This window comes from Schistocerca serialis, chromosome 1 (assembly GCF_023864345.2).
Source record: "Schistocerca serialis cubense isolate TAMUIC-IGC-003099 chromosome 1, iqSchSeri2.2, whole genome shotgun sequence".
Taxonomy (NCBI): domain Eukaryota; kingdom Metazoa; phylum Arthropoda; class Insecta; order Orthoptera; family Acrididae; genus Schistocerca; species Schistocerca serialis.
In genome coordinates, this window is record NC_064638.1 from 307,290,805 (window position 1) to 307,310,929 (window position 20,125).

Below are 20,125 nucleotides of genomic sequence, written 5' to 3' on the forward strand. Positions count from 1 at the left end.
CAATCCGCAAACAAGAAAATATTTAACAGCTACACTTACCTGTTAAGATCCGCTTATCCTTTGCGCTGACCAAGAGAGCTATTGAGGAACCTTCTCGTCCCACTACAAGCTGGAATCTGGCCAGGAAAGTAGTTTTAGTAGGAACTGATCAACAAATAGAGCGGATTGTGCTCCTTTGACCACAATAAGCTTATTTTCTCGCAACAATTTAAGTGACCTAGCATGATAGACTAACCTATTGAATCGACTCCCGATCAAAAGCTCAACTACTCTGAAAACCAATTCTTCACTAGAGCCATAACTACTAAAAGACAATGGAAGAGCGTTATTAACACTTTTAACAACAGTAACATTTTAGGTTGTGAACGTCTGTGATTCAGCTAGCGACTAGCTTTGATGCTGGGGACGTCCATTAACATCTAGAGCACGTCCACACAATTTGCTTTCATTCTCGTCGTGTCGGCAATTCCAAAGCTTCTCACTTACTTATATTTCCCTACTGCATTATCATAAAATTTTAAGCATTGAACCACAAGATATGAAAAAAGACAAGTTTCCAATAATCGATAACAACAAAATCAATTATTAATCTACATAAAGGCTGCCTGTATCGGTTGCCGTTTGTGTTGACTTTTAGCCGTCCTGCTCTAGGATCTGTCATTGTCGCACTGTTGTTCAGTCTGCACATAAGGGACATGCCAGAAACTGTAGGAAGCACGTAGCAGACAGTTTTTTTTTCATCAGTCTTCTGGTGGTTTGATGCGGCCTGACATGAATTCCTCTGCTGTGCCAACCTCTTCATCTCAAAGTGGCACTTGCAATTTCAACCTCTGTGCATTTGCTAGATATATTCCAATCTCTTTTTTCCTCTACAGTTTTTTTCCCCTGTACTGGCCCTCTAGTACCATGGAACTCATCCCCTAATGTCGTATAATCCTGTCCCTTCTCCTTGTCAGAGTTTTCTACATGTTCCTTTCCGGTTCTGCGCAAAACCTCCTCATTCCTTACCTTATCAGTCTACCTAATTTTCAACATTTCTCTGTAGCAGCACATCCCAAATGCTTCGATTCTCTTCTGTTCCGCTTTTCCCACAGTCCATGTTTCACTACCATACAATATTGTGCTCCAAACATACATTCTCAGAAATTTGTTCCTCAAATTAAGGCCTATGATTCATACTATTAGACTTGTCTTGACCTAATCAGAAAAAAACCGGAGTGATTGTTTTCCACCCCAACAACCGTTTAGCAAACCAGCCGCTAGTAGTCACCTTCTGTACAAAGCAGTTAAGGACAACCCTGACCTTAAGTATCTCGAAAACACACTCGATCGTTCGCTGTCATTCACAACTCACCTCACGTAATTTTCAGACAAGTTAAATACCAGAACAAATTTATACGGAAACTGGGTGGAACTTCTTGGGGGCTCTCAAGATACTCTCCGTACAGCGGCCTTGTCTCTTGTACAATTTGTGGCTGGATTTTGCGCGCCGCATGTCAGTAATATGGATGATGATTTCGGCTATGCCATGATCATAATTCCTTGAATGTACCTTATTTTATCCTGTTGTTTCATCGAATGATGCAGTGGGAAACTACACTGGTGTCGAAAATTAAAACAACACACGGAAATTTTGCAAGTTTGGGTTTATTTTGCCACACAACAGTATCAACAGGTGGTAGTAAAATAGAAACAATGTAAAGTGTACAATACGCAATCAACTGCAACATACATAATGGCAGACAAAAATGTTCTTCATTTTTTTCCAACTTAACGGATTTGTACACACATTATGACAGCTGCTTAATGTGACCACCTCTGACACGAATAGAGACCTGAAAGTGGCGGGACATGTTGTGAATGACTTCATCAATCTTATGTTGAGGGAACAACGCCCATTCTTCCTGCAGAGCTGCTCACAAGTCTTGGAGAGTGGTTGGTGGATGCTGACGTAATGTAACCCGTCTCCCTAGCGCATTCCAGATATGCTCTATGGGACTCAAATCGGGAGAGCGAGCAGGCCACGCCTTGTGTGCAATATCTTCCTTTAACAAAAAAAACATCAAACAACCGGGCTCTACGATGTCAAGCATAATCATCCATCAATACGAAGTATGAGCCCATAGCACCTCGCAACAACTCGCGCATGAAATATCAATATCTCCTCACGGTACCTGACAACAGTTAAATCTTGCTGATTCACCTGTACAATTTCATGAAGAGGAGTTCGAGAGATAAACATAATCCCTGCCCACACCATTAGCAATTCTTCTGTTTTATGGCTCTGAGCACTATGGGACTCAACATCTTAGGTCATAAGTCCCCTAGAACTTAGAACTACTTAAACCTAACTAACCTAAGGACATCACACACACCCATGCCCGAGGCAGGATCGAACCTGCGACCGTAGCAGTCCCGCGGTTCCGGACTGCAACGCCAGAACCTCTAGACCACCGCGGCCGGCTCTTCTGTTTTAATCTACAGTTCATAACCAATAGAGTGTGGTCGGATTTGCCTTAAATAACTATTGCATAAAGGCAGTAAATCTTCACATAAAATACTCATCCTAGGATAAGGACATAACTTTTATTTTTGGATTGTTAACGTAACTAATGTTCAGATGTCCACACTAGAACATATTTTACTAACAAAGGATTGCAACAGACCGAAAACACTGAGCTTATTGTAAGATATTTTAAAAGTGCTGTAGGTGAAGTTAAGACAGCGCGTAATTTAGCTTAATCCGAAAGTCATTTGACATCTTGGTGTAATTAAGGGTGAAAAATGGGTGCACCTTGGCACCTCATAGCCAAAACGGCATTGCAAAACAGTTGTTAACGGTGTAAATGTTCCAAGAAGTCTAAAATCTTCTGTATGTTGGTAAAGTAATGACTTCTTTTCGGGACCTGTACACTATTACCTACGTTAAATATTCAGAAAAGGATAAAAAGTATCTAAATTAAGCGAAATTATTGGTATGTTGGTGAGTTTACGTATTGTTCTGAAAGAGAAGAGACCAAGATCTATGTTCGGATCATTCTGTTGAATCAGGACAAGACTTTGGTCATGTACATCATTCTGATGGGACAAGCCCAATCGCAAGGGTTTCGAAATACACTGGCGTCCAAAATTAAATCAACAAACTGCTATTTCCTCGTCCTCTGCTAACTCACGATATAATCATACAAAACGTCAACAGATGTCGTTACGATCGTGTTCTGCACAGAAGATGGTGTTGCGATCAACGGACAGCCACGCCAACGATGACGTCTGGGCACTTATCAAACGCAGTAGTGTTTGCCGGGTAGTCGCACATCCACAGTCGCTGTGTACACAGTCACAGACAGTGCGGTGTGGCCTATAAACTCTCTGCTGTGGAGGGCCATAGGGAGAATGAAAGCAGGATAGACGGAAACTGATGTGGCCCGATGGCTTAATTTCTTGGATGAGGCGACAGAGAGATCTAAACTTTATCCCGGAGACGAGGACAGGGTCGACCATGTGTGACAGCAGAAAGAGAGGACCGTTATTTGGCTGTAACGACACGACAGTACTGCCGTGTTACTGCATTGCAGCTCGCATCTGACCTCGCAGTATCCCCTGAACGTGTTGCACCGAGGCAAACGGTGTACGGAAGGCTCCAGTAGAGTTGCATTTATTGTTGGAGACCTGCTGTCTGTTTACCTCTGGCGTGTCTTTACAGAAGGGAACGTCTAAAATGGAGACTTCAGCATGCCACCTGGACGGCCGGACAGTGGGCCAGTGTTCTTTTCACAAATATATGCGTCACTGCAGATATTCGGATTTAGGTTACGGCATTTTCAATATGCCTGCCATCATTGGCGATGACGTGGCGCAGACGATTAGCGAAATTCTGCATGACCCGGTGGAGTGCCGGAACATCGATGTTGTCGATGACATCCTGAATGGCTGTTTTCAGCTCAGCAATGGTTCTGGTGTTATTGCTGTACACCTTATCTTTAGTCCCACAAAAAGGAGTGGCATGTGTTCAGAGCCGGAGAATATGGCGGCCAATCGAGGCCCACGCCAGTCACCTCTGGCTACCCAGAGCCAGGTTGCGGTCCCAGAGTGCTCCTCCAGTACAACAAACACACACACTCCTGCTTCGATGGGGTCGATGCATGAACCGCATCTTATCTAAATCAGGGTCACTCTGGATAATGGGGATGAAATCATCTTACAAAACCTTCACGTACCGTTCGGTAGTCACAGTGACAGTGCCATCAAGGAATATCGCACCAATTAGTCCGTGACTAGACATTGTACACCAGACAGTTACCCGTTGAGTGTGAAGAGACTTCTCGATCGCGAAATGTGGTTTCTCAGTCCCTTATTGATGAACCCACCCAGAAGAAAGCAGGGCACGTCGCTAAACCAAACAATGCGCATGCGCATACTAATTCCCATCGTGCCCCACGGCCAACCGTTCAGTTTGGACGTCCTAACGCAAACCGTTCAGAAATTATGACGATTTAATTTCATATAGTTCAATAACTGTCTCCTTGCATGTAGACTACGTACGTGAAACACAATGTCTGTGTTGAAAATAAACATTTTTATTTTCCAGCTTTTGGTCACCCTAATGTCATACATATCTGTTTAGATTTCCTGGAAAGTCGTAATCAAATGATATGAAAGAAAAAAGCTGTTAGTACAACACTAAGGAACTAAATTACGTGCTCATACCAACTTCTATATGCAACTGGCACTCTCTTGAATGTGTTACATAGTCATTCGTCTAAAGGATGTTCGCAACAGTACACATCTTAAATCGCACATTAAGACTAAAAATATTCACAATATTAAACTGGCTGTAATACATGTATGATCATCTCAAAATAATATAAATAACGCGACCGCTGCTGTAAGCTCACTTATTTTCTTGCGACTCTTAAAGCATAAATAATTAAATAAACTGTTTCAAACAGAGAAATAATTACACATGCATATGCTCACTTAAGAGTAGTTCGATTTTTAAACTTAGCTATACTGCATGAGTTCTGTGATTGTACATCAGTCCACTTTTTAACTAACTCCGCTTTTCAATGATTAAACGCCACATTTACGGTAAAGAGTGAAGTAGAACTTTTGTGAAATCACTGTTCAGCTTGTAGCTGGTGTGCGGCTAGCCACGTGTTGTCTGTTGCAGACCCCCTACTACTGGCCTTGGCAACACCGCATGCCGGACAACGTGGAGTACGCCATCTACCTGGCCAAACGCACACTACGCAACAAGCAGCGCCACGGGCTCGAAGACTACGAGCTGGTAAGTGTCTGCCTTCGATTCGAGCCTCCTAAAATCATTAGCGAGACACTTTTACTAACACAATTTCGTAATTTTGTTGTTGTGGCCTTCAGTCCAGAGGCTGGTTTGATGCAGTTCTCCATGCTACTCTATTTTGTGCAAGCTTCATCATCTCCAAGTAACTACTGCAGCCTACATCCTTCTGGATTTGCTTAGTATATTCAAGTCTTGGTCTCCCTCTACGATTTTTACCCTCCACGCTGCCCTCCAATACTAAATTGGTGATCCCTTGGTGCCTCAGAACATGTCCTACCAACCGATCCCTTCTTCTAGTCAAGCTGTGCCACAAGTTCCTCTTCTCCCCAATTCAGTTCAGTACCTCCTCATTAGTAACGTGATCTACCCATCTAATCTTCAGCATTCTTCTGTAGCACCACATTTCGAAAGCTTCTATACTCTTCTTGCCTAAACTGTTTATCGTTCATTTTGCACTTCCATACATGGCTACACCCCACACAAATACTTTCAGAAAAGACTTCCTGACACCTAAATCTATATTGATGTTAACAAATTTATCTTCCTCAGAAACGCTTTCCTTTCCATTGCCAGCCTACAATTTCATAATACGTTTAAAAAAATATTCTGAAATATCTAATATTTTGTTGTGCTACACAGACCACTTCGGTGCGCATGTGAGAAAACAAAATATCTTGTCAGAAATAGAGTGATTCCCAGCTTTGGAGGTAATTACCCATCTTAAAGGATTCCGACATGTTCACAAAATTAAAGAATGCTTAAAAGACCATTACTATTATCACTGTTTACTGTAATACTAATTACGTAAGTTGCCTCTGATTAAATTATTTTATTTTAAATATCGACATTAAAGTGTGGCACACTGTGGCGGAAGTTACAGCTTGCGTAGCGAATGTATGAGCAACATCATCATCATCTCGTAGTCTACCCATTGCAAACATACTTCGTAACATTCGTGTATTACTCTACTCGCCATTAAAATTGCTACACCACGAAGATGTTGTGCTACAGATGCGAAATTTAAGCGACAGGAAGAAGATGCTGTGATACGCAAATGATTAATTTTTCAGAGCATTCATACAAAGTTGGCGCCGGTGGCGACACCTACAAAGTGCTGACATGAGCAAAGTTTCCAACCGATTTCTCATACACAAACAGCAGTTGACCAGTGTTGCCTGGTGAAACGTTGTTGTGATGCTTCCTGTAAGGAGGAGAAATGCGTACCATCACGTTACCGACTTTGATAAAGGTCTGATTGTAGCCTATCGCGATTGCGATTTATCGTATCGCGACATTGCTGCTCGCGTTGGTCGAGAGCCAACGACTATTAGCAGAATATGGAATCGATGGGTTCAGGAGGGTAATACGGAACGCCGTGCTGCATCTCAACGGCCTTGTCGAGATGACAGGCATCTTATCCGCATGGCTGTAACGGATCGTGCAGTCACGTCTCGATCCCCGAGTCAACAGATGGTGACGTTTGCAAGACAACAACCATCTGCACGAACAGTCCGACGACATTTCCAGCAGCAAGGACTATCAGCTGGGAGACCATGGCTGCGGCTACCCTTGACGCTGCATCACAGACAGCAGCGCCTACGATGGTGTACTCAACGACGAACTTGGTTGCACGAATGGCAAAACGTCATTTTTTTTCGGACGAATCTTGGTTCTGTTTACAGCATCATGATGGTCGCATCCGTGTTTGGCGACATCGCCGTGAACGCACATTGGAAGCGTGTATTCGTCATCGCCATACTGGCGTATCACCCGGCGTGATGGTACGGGGTGCCATTGGTTACACGTCTCGGTCAACTCTTGTCCGCATTGACGGCACTTTGAACATTGGACGTTACATTTCAGATGTGTTACGACCCATCGCTCTACCCTTCATTCTATCCCTGCGAAACCCTACTTTTCAGCAGGATAACGCACGACCGCATGTTGCAGGTCCTGTACGGGCCTTTCTGGATACAGAAAATGTTCGACTGCTGCCCTGACCAGCACATTCTCCAGATCTCTCACCAAATGAAAACGTCTGGTCAATGGTGGCCGAGCAACTGGCTCGTCACAATACGCCAGTCACTACTCTTGATGAACTGTGGTATCGTGTTGAAGCTGCATGGGCAGCTGTACCTGTACACGCCATCCAAGCTCTGTTTGACTCAATGCCCAGGCGTATCAAGGCCGTTATTACGGCCAGAGATGGTTGTTCTGGGTACTGATTTCTCAGGATCTATGCACCCAAATTGCGTGAAAATTTAATCACCTGTCAGTTCTAGTATAATATATTTGTCCAATGAATACCCGTTTATCATCCGCATTTCTTCTTGGTGTAGCAATTTTAATGGCCAGTAGTGTACATTAAGACTGAGACTGAGCGCTTTACACAGCCTTCAAAATGTTATCTGTAACAGATGTGTGTTCCAAGCAGAGAGTTGTCACTGAATTTCTTTCGAAGGAAAACCAGAACATACCAGATATTCATAGGCGTTTCCAGAGTATGTATGGAGACTTGGCTGTCAACAAAAGCACGGAGAGTCGTTAGGTGAGATGTCTGTCATCATCGCAACATGGTCGCGCAAACTTCCCCGATCTCCAGCATGCAAGTTTATCCTCACAGCTATGACTATTGCAATGTTGCAACGTGGTGCTCAACGGATCGCAATCAAACAACTCGCTGCTCGGCTGGACGTGTCTGTTGGCAGTGCTGTCACATTCGTCCACCAGTTGTGGTACTCAAAGTTACGTGCCCACTGCGTTCCTCGCCGCCTAACGGAAGATGATGATAAAGAGTGCGGGCTTTCAAAATAAAAAAAATGTGGCCTTGAACTACGTACCCTCAGACTCAGAGTTGAAATATTAAAGGTTTTGGCTGGTTTCATTGTCTCGGGGCTGGGATATGTATTTGGCGCATTACAAGCCAAATACAGCTGAGTCTACAGTATATAATATAAATATACATAAGAATATACAGCCTACAGTTGCAGGCTGTATATTCTTATATAAACAATATCAGTTGCTGTCGCTGCATAAAAATGTTAAAAATATAAATATACACATGAATCTAATGGTCAAAGATTCCTATCACTCGGCAGTTGCTAATTTTGAATGTAACATAGAAAGTTACAAATGAAAGATTTCAATTAAATAAAATCTTTCAAATGGCTCTGAGCACTATGGGACTTAACATCTTAGGTCATCAGTCCCCTAGAACTTAGAACTACTTAAACCTAACTAACCTAAGCACATCACACACATCCAAGCCCGAGGCAGGATTCGAACCTGCGGCCGTAGCAGTCACGCGGTTCCGGACTGAAGCTCCTAGAACCGCACGGCCACCGCGGCTGGCAAATAAAATCTGCAGGTACTATTTTTAACAACTTTAAATGATGAGTACGATAGCAGAAGTACCTTTAAGAATGCCGTTTATTACTGCAAAACACTTATTGGTGTCGATGGCTCTGCAATTAAATAAAATATAAGTTTAATAACAGGGACACAATAGATTCCCACTACACATAATTAGTTATGAACGACAGCATAGCTCGCGAGATATTCACGTCTAAACGCATACTACGTATCACTGCAGAAGCCACCGAAATCTCACAAATGCACAAGTCGGCACTACGAAATGTTTCTATCTCCCGCGACCACGCGCAAACTGCTCCACTCTCCAAGTATTTCCCGCGACCATCCATCGCGCCTCCCCGTCCAACACTCTCCGTGTCCTGTGCGACCGTCCGTCACGCCGTCCTGTTCAGTACTCCTCGTGTCCTTTATGGAAATGATGCTCCTCCCCAATTTCCATACAGTCCCTCCACTGACTTCTGTCGTCGCCTATCGAAGTAACGAACGCTATGATTGGCTAAAGCGCTCCCACCATGTCTCCAAGCCAATGCACTCACAAACATACTGAAACACATACGAAATACTGGATTTAATTTTAAATAACTTGAAATTAAATAAATATTCCTATGGCTGGACCATAAAAACTCTCTAACACACATTATTAAATGCATAAATAAATGAAATTAACATATATCAAAGGAACAGAAACAAAGTAGGCCAGTAGCTTAATGTCTCTGTGCCTTCTAAAACACAGTAATTATTTGACCAATTTGTTCATGAATAGTATATATCGGATATAAACAAATACATAAACGAATAAATATATTTACAAGCATGCTGCTTTCGTTTTTTCGTGTAACTGTGGAGTACTTATGGCCTGACGCGATCAATAGTAATCGGCCACTTTGACCCTTAATAACTCATGTACTATTTAAATTACATGCCTGTAATTCACACCAATTTACATCTACATATACATTTATACTCCGCAAGCCACCCAACGGTATGTGGCGGAGGGCACTTTACGTGCCACTGTCATTACCTCCCTTTCCTGTTCCAGTCGCGTATGGTTCGCGGGAAGAACGACTGCCGGAAAGCCTCCGTGCGCGCTCGAATCTCTCTAATTATACATTCGTCATCTCCTCGGGATGTATAAGTAGAGGAAAGCAATATATTCGATACCTCATCCAGAAACGAACCCTCTCGAAACCTGGACAGCAAGCTACACCGCGATGCAGAGCGCCTCTCTTGCAGAGTCTACCACTTGAGTTTGCTAAACATCTCCGTAACGCTATCACGGTTACCAAATAAACCTGTGACCAAACGCGCCGCTCTTCTTTGGATCTTCTCTATCTCCTATGTCAACCTGACCTGATACGGATCCCACACTGATGAGCAATACTCAAGTATAGGTCGAAAGAGTGTTTTGTAAGCCACCTCCTTTGTTGTTGGGCTACATTTTCTAAGGACTCTCCCAATGAATCTCAACGTGGCACCCGCCTTACCAACAATTACTTTTATATGATCATTCCACTTTAAATTGTTCCGTATGCATACTTCCAGATATTTTACAGAAGTAACTGCTACCAGTGTTTGTTCCGCTATCATATAATCATACAATAAAGGATCCTTCTTTCTATGTATTCGCAATACATTACATTTGTCTATGTTAAGGGTTAGTTGCCACTCCCTGCACCAAACGCCTATCCGCTGCAGATCTTCCTCCATTTCGCTGCAATTTTCTAATGCTGCAACTTCTCTGTATACTACAGCATCATCCGTGAAAGTCCGCATGGAACTTCCGACACTATCTACTAGGTCATTTATATATACTGTGAAAAGCAATGGTCCCATAACACTCCGCTGTGGCACACCAGAGGTTACTTTAACGTCTGTAGACGTCTCTCCATTGAGAACAACATGCTGTGTTCTGTTTGCTAAAACTATTCAATCCAGCCACACAGTTGGTCTGATATTCCGTAGGCTCTTACTTTTGCTTATCAGCCGACAGTGCGGAACTGCATCGAACGCCTTCCGGAAGTCAAGGAAAATGGCATCTACCTGTGAGCCTGTATCTAATATTTTCTGGGTCTCATGAACAAATAAAGCGAGTTTGGTCTCACACGGTCGCTGTTTCCGGAATCCATGTTAATTCCTACAGAGTAGATTCTGGGTTTCCAGAAATGACATGATACGCGAGCAACAAAACACGTTCTAAAATTCTACAACAGATCGATGTCAGAGATATAGGTCTATAGTTTTGCGCATCTGCTGGACGACCCTTCTTGAAGACTGGGTTTACACTAATAGCTTTCTAAAGACACATCGATCGACGAAATCGGATGAACCGTTTAGATTTTGGAAATTCGTGGCTGGGTGTTACTTGTATACACTCCTGGAAATGGAAAAAAGAACACATTGACACCGGTGTGTCAGACCCACCATACTTGCTCCGGACACTGCGAGATGGCTGTACAAGCAATAATCACACGCACGGCATAGCGGACACACCAGGAACCGCGGTGTTGGCCGTCGAATGGCGCTAGCTGCGCAGCATTTGTGCACCGCCGCCGTCAGTGTCAGCCAGTTTGCCGTGGCATACGGAGCTCCATCGCAGTCTTTAACACTGGTAGCATGCCGCGACAGCGTGGACGTGAACCGTATGTGCAGTTGACGGACTTTGAGCGAGGGTGTATAGTGGGCATGCGGGAGGCCGGGTGGACGTACCGCCGAATTGCTCAACACGTGGGGCGTGAGGTCTCCACAGTACATCGATGTTGTCGCCAGTGGTCGGCGGAATGTGCACGTGCCCGTCGACCTGGGACCGGACCGCAGCGACGCACGGATGCACGCCAAGACCGTAGGATCCTACGCAGTGCCGTAGGGGACCGCACCGCCACTTCCCAGCAAATTAGGGACACTGTTGCTCCTGGGGTATCGGCGAGGACCATTCGCAACCGTCTCCATGAAGCTGGGCTACGGTCCCGCACACCGTTAGGCCGTCTTCCGCTCACGCCCCACGCCCGCCTCCAGTGGTGTCGCGACAGGCGTGAATGGAGGGACGAATGGAGACGTGTCGTCTTCAGCGATGAGAGTCGCTTCTGCCTTGGTGCCAATGATGGTCGTATGCGTGTTTGGCGCCGTGCAGGTGAGCGCCACAATCAGGACTGCATACGACCGAGGCACACAGGGCCAACACCCGGCATCATGGTGTGGGGAGCGATCTCCTACACTGGCCGTACACCACTGGTGATCGTCGAGGGGACACTGAATAGTGCACGGTACATCCAAACCGTCATCGAACCCATCGTTCTACCATTCCTAGACCGGCAAGGGAACTTGCTGTTCCAACAGGACAATGCACGTCCGCATGTATCCCGTGCCACCCAACGTGCTCTAGAAGGTGTAAGTCAACTACCCTGGCCAGCAAGATCTCCGGATCTGTCCCCCATTGAGCATGTTTGGGACTGGATGAAGCGTCGTCTCACGCGGTCTGCACGTCCAGCACGAACGCTGGTCCAACTGAGGCGCCAGGTGGAAATGGCATGGCAAGCCGTTCCACAGGACTACATCCAGCATCTCTACAATCGTCTCCATGGGAGAATAGCAGCCTGCATTGCTGCGAAAGGTGGATATACACTGTACTAGTGCCGACATTGTGCATGCTCTGTTGCCTGTGTCTATGTGCCTGTGGTTCTGTCAGTGTGATCATGTGATGTATCTGACCCCAGGAATGTGTCAATAAAGTTTCCCCTTCCTGGGACAATGAATTCACGGTGTTCTTATTTCAATTTCCAGGAGTGTAGTTTACAGTCAGATACTAAACCTTAAACTAATAAAGATATTGAAAATCTAATTGCACCATCAGAATCGTTGTGCAAATAATGGTAATGTACATATTTCTTTTTTAGGTATGATGATTCCTCTGGCTATTATTAATTTCTACATGAACTGTGAAATGTCTGCCATTATAGTTTCACAAAGTCCGCCATCTTTGGCACTCCCGGCATACAAATCTCCTTCGTCGACACAAAGCACAGCCCTCGACACAGCGTCAACATGGAATTCCCAGCCCCGCGGTCGGCCTCGACCACGACCTCTTGCTCCGGCTAACGTTCGGCATCACGCGGTTGCTGACGAGCTCCGACTTGCCGAGAGGCCCGTGCAGCCGCGCCAACTCCGAACTTAGAATATTTGCAGGGCGCCACAATTCATCCGTTACCTCACAAGAGCAACAAAGGACCGTCTATGCAGAAACGCTTGCGCATTACGAAGCTGATTGTGGCAATTTTTTGTCGAATATCGCCACAGGTGATGAAGTGGGTGTTCATCACTTCGAATCGAAAACACAATGGCAACCCATGAAGTGGTGCCACACCAACTCTCCTTGGAATAAAAGTAAAGCCGCGCCCTCAGCCATCTTAAAGTCATGGTGACCGGCTTCTGGGACGCTGAAGGGGTTATTCCGTTTGATGTCCTCCCTCATCGTGCAACTATCAACTATGAAGTGTGCTGTGCTATCCTCAGAAAATTGAAGAAAAGAATTCAGCATGTTCGCTGCCACAAAATTGCAAACAAACTTCTCAATGAAAACGTAAGGCCTCATACAAATCTGCGCACCCAACAGGATATCACAAAACTTCATGGGACTGTTCTTCCCCATCCATCCTACATCCCGCATCTCGGAACTTCCAGCTTCCATCTGTTTGGTGCAATGAAGGATGCAGTCTACGGAAAGCAGTACGAGGATGATAGGGAGGTTACTGATTCGCCAGAATGTTGGCGCCGACATCGACCGGTAGATTGTACCATGCGGGTATACAACATATGGTGTATCGGAAGCCTGAATAAAACGAACCTGCTTTCAGATAAAAAGCTTTGTATTACTTACTGAACGCCCTTTGTACAGTCGTGGACAAAACGAGGGAGACCCCTCGCCTTTTCGTTATGCTGATCCGCACAGCTTTAAAGTCTGCTACACAGCATAACAGGTAAGGCGACGAAGTGCTACCAACATACTATGCAAGTTCGCTCAGCTGATGTGCTGAGCTAGCACTGGAGAAACTCGCGCTTCGAAGACGCCACAGCATCGTCTGCCACCACTTCGTGGGAAACGAAATACCTGGAGTATAAGCCAATGTGTTGTATTTGCATATCTGCAACTACGACTTGGATCTAAAGTGTGGTTATGGATAGTACTTATGCTTAGATTGCGAATCTAAAATCATGAATAAAGACAAGGGGAAATGAATTATGCTTCCTTCCTCATCCGGAACATCAAATATGAACTGCGCAGAAAATCATTCACCAGAAGTGAATGTCTTTTTAGTAACACCAGATGATATTAACAGCTTGCCGGCGCGGGTTAGCCGTTCGCTCAACGGCGTCATATCGCTCCTTGCGACGTCAGTTCGAATCCTTCTCCTGGCATAGATGTGTGTTAGGTTAGGTAGGTTGAACTAGTTCTAGATCTAGGGGACTGATGACCTAAGCAGTTTGGTGGCATAGTTCTTGGAGTCATGTTTTGACCTTTCGCGTAAATTTTCTTTACATAAACGGCCGTATGTTTAGATTGCGTTGACATAGCTCACTTTTTTACACCACCAAGAGACCGTATACCGCAGGAAGTGCGATACATTTCCGCTCATTATGTTTACCCGTACTCGAGGTAAACATGTTTTAAGGGTTGGGTATACAGACAGACGGTTAAGAAAGTCAGACTAGTAGGGTTCCATTTTCACCGATTTACGTGACGAAATCCTAACAACGAAAATAGCTACCACAGTTACTGAAGATGAGGGCCGCATAATAATTTCCCCTACTCTTTATTCGAAATGTTCCAGTTGCAGTCGATACAGCAACATATTAATCGTAGCTACGCTTTCGATCCAAACCACGTTTAGAAGAATGCAAATAAAATCCATTTGCCTATACACGTGATACTTCAGATCCCACTATTAATGCCACCGCGTTTTAGATGTGCGAGCGTTACCATTGCTAGCTACCTTAAGGAACACTTCGGCTAATGAACGTTTCCTGGCTGTGATACGTCTAATGGAGAATTCGAAACATTGTAGAATACGTTTGGCAGCTATGTCGCAGTTTATTTCCTGGGGTGATGCAGAATTATCCTACTAAATTTACTCGCTAATAACAGTTTTTTGTTATTTCGATAAACATCCCGAATGATTTTCACATAAGCGATGACATAAAGGTAGACAATTCATGTTTTTGAGTCCAGAAAGCTCTATGCAGATCATTTTGCCATTTTATTGCGAAATTGCCGGCTTATTCATGTCTGGAATAATAACAGAGGACTTTTTGCCTGAACCGAGCGAGGTGGCGCAGTGGTTCGACACTGGACTCGCATTCGGGAGGACGACGGTTCAATCCCGCGTCCGGCCATCCTGATTTAGGTTTTCCGTGATTTCCCTAAATCGCTCCAGGCAAATGCTGGGATGGTTCCTTTGAAAGGGTACGGCCGACTTCCTTCCCCATCCTTCCTTAATCCGATGAGACCGATGACCTCGCTGTTTGGTCTCTTCCCTCCAAAAACAAAAAACAAAAACTTTTTGCCTGGGTTGTCTGCTAGCATAGTGAAAGGTGTTTGCTACTGCAATGGAGGTCTGGTTTTTTTAGTTTCTAGTCTCGATGGAAGCAGATAGACTATCAGTAAAGGAATTTTAAGAAATTCTCGCGCCCCCAATTCGTTTTATTGCTACCTTTATTCTGTACCGTCGCCTTGTGGATGTCGATATGAAACTCTTGTAGAATTTCATACTTGTTACTGCCTACTTTTTCCGCTTATGTCATTAATTGAATTGACTTAAGTGTGGCACTGAATAATTTTTAACTGAATTTCGTTATGAATCTTCACGCATTGCTAAATTTGCACACTTTCATGGTAGGTCAGCAACGGTAATCCAGTATGACTGGTCTGAACGTTGACACAGACCATTTCGCGGCCGAATGTGCATAATATTTTGCTAATTCGTAACGATCCGGGGTACTTTGTCTTATTAAAACAGTTATCTCGATAAGCTGAAATTCATTTCTATTAGTACAGTTCATACTAATTAGCGTTTCTTCTTTCATTAATATCTTATATTTAGGTGTCGTGGTTAACACACTAATCAGCATTAATATAGTCTTTAACATGATTGAAAACAGTCTGACAAATTTCTGATAGTTTTTCAATTTCACGCCTGCGCATAATATGTTGGTAGCACTTCGTGGCCTTGCCTGTTATGCTGTGTAGCAGACTTTAAAGCTGTGCGGGTCAGCATAACGAAAAGGCGAGGGGTCTCGCTCGTTTTGTCCACGACTGTACATCTTCATGACTATCTGCAATTCGCACTTAAGTGTCTGAAAGAGGGTTCTTCGAATAACCTTCAGATTATTTATCTACCGTTCCACTCTCTAACAGCGCATGGTAAAAATGAACACTTAATCTTTACATACGAGCTCTTATTACTCTTAATTTATTACAGTGATTATTTCTCCCTATGTAGGTTGGCGGCGATAAAATACTGTCACATTCAGAGGAGAAAGATGGTGATTGAAATTTCATGAAAAGATCACGCCACGGCGAAAAACGTTTTTGTTTAAATGATTGCCATCCAAATTGGCGTATCATATCCGTAACATTCTCTCCCCTATTTCGCAATAATATAAAATGAGATGCCCTTCATTCGTGTGATTACCTCACACTTTTACTTATTCAGAGATAAATGCCACTTTTCGCACCATACTGATATCGTGTCTAAGTAATCTTGTAATTGATTTTGATTTCCTGAAGGCTTTAGAATACTATAAAAGACAGGATCATCTGCAACAATCTGAGAAGGCTGCTCAGAATGTCTCCTAAACCAAGTATATAGATTATGAATAGACTTCCTTGGTGGCAGGGGGGGGGGGGGGGGTTGGGGAACACCGTATATCACTTCTGTTGTAGTCGGTGATTTTCCGTCGGTTACTACGTATTGTGATCTTTCTGACAAACTATCACGAAATCAGTCGGAGAACTGATTATAAGTCTCTTGTGACTAAGAGTGTCAAAAGCCATCTGGAAATCTAGACATATAGAATCAATGCAATTTTTTTGTATGATTACGTGGTTGAAGACCATGGCTGTTATTTGAAAACAAATGTTGGTGGTGTTGGGACAGCAACCAGCCACAAATTTATTTTCAGTTCCTTTATTCAAAAGGTACCATTACCGGTTTCGAATCATTACAATTTATCGTCAGACGGATTTCATACTTTCATTAGAACATTTGGTGCGTTTTTTATTGATGAGTTGTCCTAAAATATAAATAATACATAAGTACAAGCACGCCACACAGATGATTACGTTACAGGTTTGCATTGGGATGTGACTTGCATGAAATGTCAGTCTGGAGTATTTGTTTTCAATATCATTTGTTGGACGAAAACTATGAAAACAAATACTCCAGACCGACATTTCACGTAGGGCACATACTAGTGCAAATCTGTGACGCAACCATCTGTGTGGCGTGCTTATAATTATGTATGTTCTAATGAAAGCATGAAAGCCGTCTGACGATGAATTGTAATTGTGCGAAACCGGTAATGGTACCTTTTGAATAAAAGAACTTAAAATAAATTTGTAGCTGGTTGCTGTCTCAACATATAGACTCAATTTGAGACCCTCTGTCGATAGCACTCAGTAATTAGTGCAAATAAAGAGATAGTTGTGTTTCACAAGAACTGTACTTTATGGGATCGTGCTGCGTGGCAATGGGCCGTTATGTTCGAGGCAATTCGTAATTTTCGAACGCTATCTATGTTCCAGAATTCTACTGTAAATCGACGTCAGTGATATGGATCTGTAACTCATCGTACTATTCCTATACGCTTTCTTGAGCACTAGTGTGACATCTGCAACTTCTCAGTCTTTTGATACGCATCTTTCATCAGGCAGGCGGTTGTATATGATTTCCAAATGTGGGGCTATTGTATCAGCATACTCTACGAGGAGCCTTATTGATATGCTACCTGAACAGCGCGACCGCTACGGTCGCAGGTTCGAATCCTGCCTCGGGCATGTATGTGTGTGATGTCCTTAGGTTAGTTAGATTTAAGTAGTTTTAGGGGACTGATACCTTAGAAGTTCAGTCCCATAGTGCTCAGAGCCATTTGAACCATTTTTACTGAATGCTTCAAGGTGACGATTTAGCCGGCCGCGATGGTCGAGCAGTTCTAGGCGCACAGTCCGGAACCGCGCGACTGCTACGGTCGTAGGTTCGAATCCTCCCTCGGGCATGGCTGTGTGTGATGTCCTTAGGTTAGGTAGGTTTAAGTAGTTCTAAGTTCTAGGGGACTGATGACCTCAGATGTTAAGTCCCATAGTGCTCAGAGCCATTTGAACCATTTTTTTTTTTTTTTTGCTTTAAGGTGTTTCGCTATGGTACACCGAGGATATGTATTTCTAACTTATTCATTTTGATAAGTGTTCTCGATTCGAATTCTGGAATTTTTACTCCTTGTTCTGTGGTGAAGAAATTACAGAAAACGTCAGATTTCGAGACACAGTTTCATTGTGTTAATAACAACTCGCATTAAAGTCCGGCTAAGTTTAGAGCTTCAGTAAAACATCGCCAAAGTTGAGATTTTATGTCCCCGTGTATTTGACGTGCTTTCTTCAATGCTTCTGCAACATTTTTCTGATCTGTTTTATGTACCGTGGGGGATCGGCACCACCTTTTATTAGTTTATTCAGTATAAATATTCTCAACTGCGTCAGACACTCCTTCAATTTAAACCACATCTCGTCTACACTTACATATTTAGTTGGGCAGGAGTGGAAATTGTCTCTTAGGAGGGCATCAAGCGAATTTTTGTTTGCTTTTTTTAAACAGATATAATTCGCTTTTACTTTTGGTGGATTTGGGTATTGTAGTAGTCAGTCTCGCTGCAACGGTTTTGTGGTCCCCCATCCCTCTATCAGTCAAGATGCTGCCTATTTGCTCAGGTTTGTTTGTTGCTAAGAGGTCAAGAGTGATTTCCCAACCATTTACACTTCAAGTCAGCTCCTGAATTAATCGTTCAAAATAATTTTCTGAGAAAGCATTCAGTACGATTTCAGACGACGTTTTATATCTTCTACCAACATATCGAAGGTAGATTGAAGTCGTCAGTAACTATAATTGTATGAAATGAGACTCAAGTTTTCATTGAACTGTTCAGCAACCGTGTCATCTGAGTCGGAGGGTGGTAAAAGAAACCAATTATTAGTTTATTCCGGTTGTTAAGTATAACTCCTAGCCATACTAACTCACAGGGACTATCTACTTTAATTTCAATACAAGATAAACTACGACTAACAGAATCAATGACGTCTGTATTTAATCTATCCTTTCTTAACACAGTTAGGTCCTCTGTAAAAACTTCGGCTAAACTTACCTCCAGCTTCAGCAAGCTTTCGGTACCTGTAATCTTTTGTGCTACAGCGCTTTCTATTAGCACTTGGAGCTCTTGTTCTTTCCTATCACAGCTACGACAGTTTATAATTACAGTATTGCTTGTTTCTGTGTCAACCCCCTTGCTATGTTCGTCCTCCTCCCTTCGAATCTCAAGCCCTTGCTGCACTTTCTCAAGACCATCTAACTTAAAAAATCTCACAGTCCATTCCACAAACGTTCTGCTACCCGTGTAGCCGCTTGTGCGTGTATAGGACATCTGACCCCATCACACTTTGGCGCAAGTCGATAAATTTGCAACTTACACGATCGCGGAATTGTCTGGACCTCTGATTCAGACCCTCCATTCGACTCTGTACCGAAGGTCCGCAAACGGTCCTGTCGACGATCTGCATTCATCTCTCCAACAAGACTGGCAGTCTTTACCACTTCAGCTAGCGGTTCGAAACCAGAGAGAATCTTTTCCAACTTTAGTGCAGAAACAATGTCTAGAAAGGACCAGTTAGAGTGCAGAAACAAGGTCTGGAAAGAACCAGTTAGAGTCAAAGCTCAAAATTAGAAAAAAATTACGAGTTTTGCGAGCCCAAAAAAGAGACAAACACAAACATATGACAAGTCCGCGAATTTTCTGAGTTCAGTGCAGTCAGTGACAAAAAAGAATTAAATATAATCCGAACGAAGAAAGCCTATAGAACAGGAGCAAACGCTGCCGTAAAATGCTACTGACTATTATTCAAAGAAAATGCTACCCCAAAACAAATGTTCAAGTCCAGACAGGACAGTCCCAAGTTTAAGTTTCCTGTATGATGAAAACGATCGGTGTGTCGCAAAATAAGATAAAGTCCAGAATTCCGATAAGTCTACTTACATAAACACTAAAACGAAGTTTGCGTCATCACTGTAGCGGCTCCAAAGTGCGTTTCCGAGTGAAGCAATACAAAAGCATTCGGCCCCTGGCGCAGGAAGGCGACTCGGAGTAGATTCGCTGCTCAAGACCCGTGAGCTGGCCTAAGTACAATCCTCACCGCCA

At 43.6% G+C, this 20,125-nt stretch overlaps 1 protein-coding gene across 1 annotated transcript in view; it reads left to right on the top strand.

The window, feature by feature from the left end:
- The window catches only part of LOC126469208 (regulator of G-protein signaling 11), a 183,045-nt gene that overhangs the window by 55,852 nt on the left and 107,068 nt on the right, over positions 1 to 20,125 (top strand). Inside the window, exon 4 of the mRNA XM_050096618.1 lies at positions 5,171 to 5,287. Coding sequence (XP_049952575.1) covers positions 5,171 to 5,287 — 117 coding nt within the window. The remainder of the gene's footprint in view (positions 1 to 5,170; positions 5,288 to 20,125) is intronic.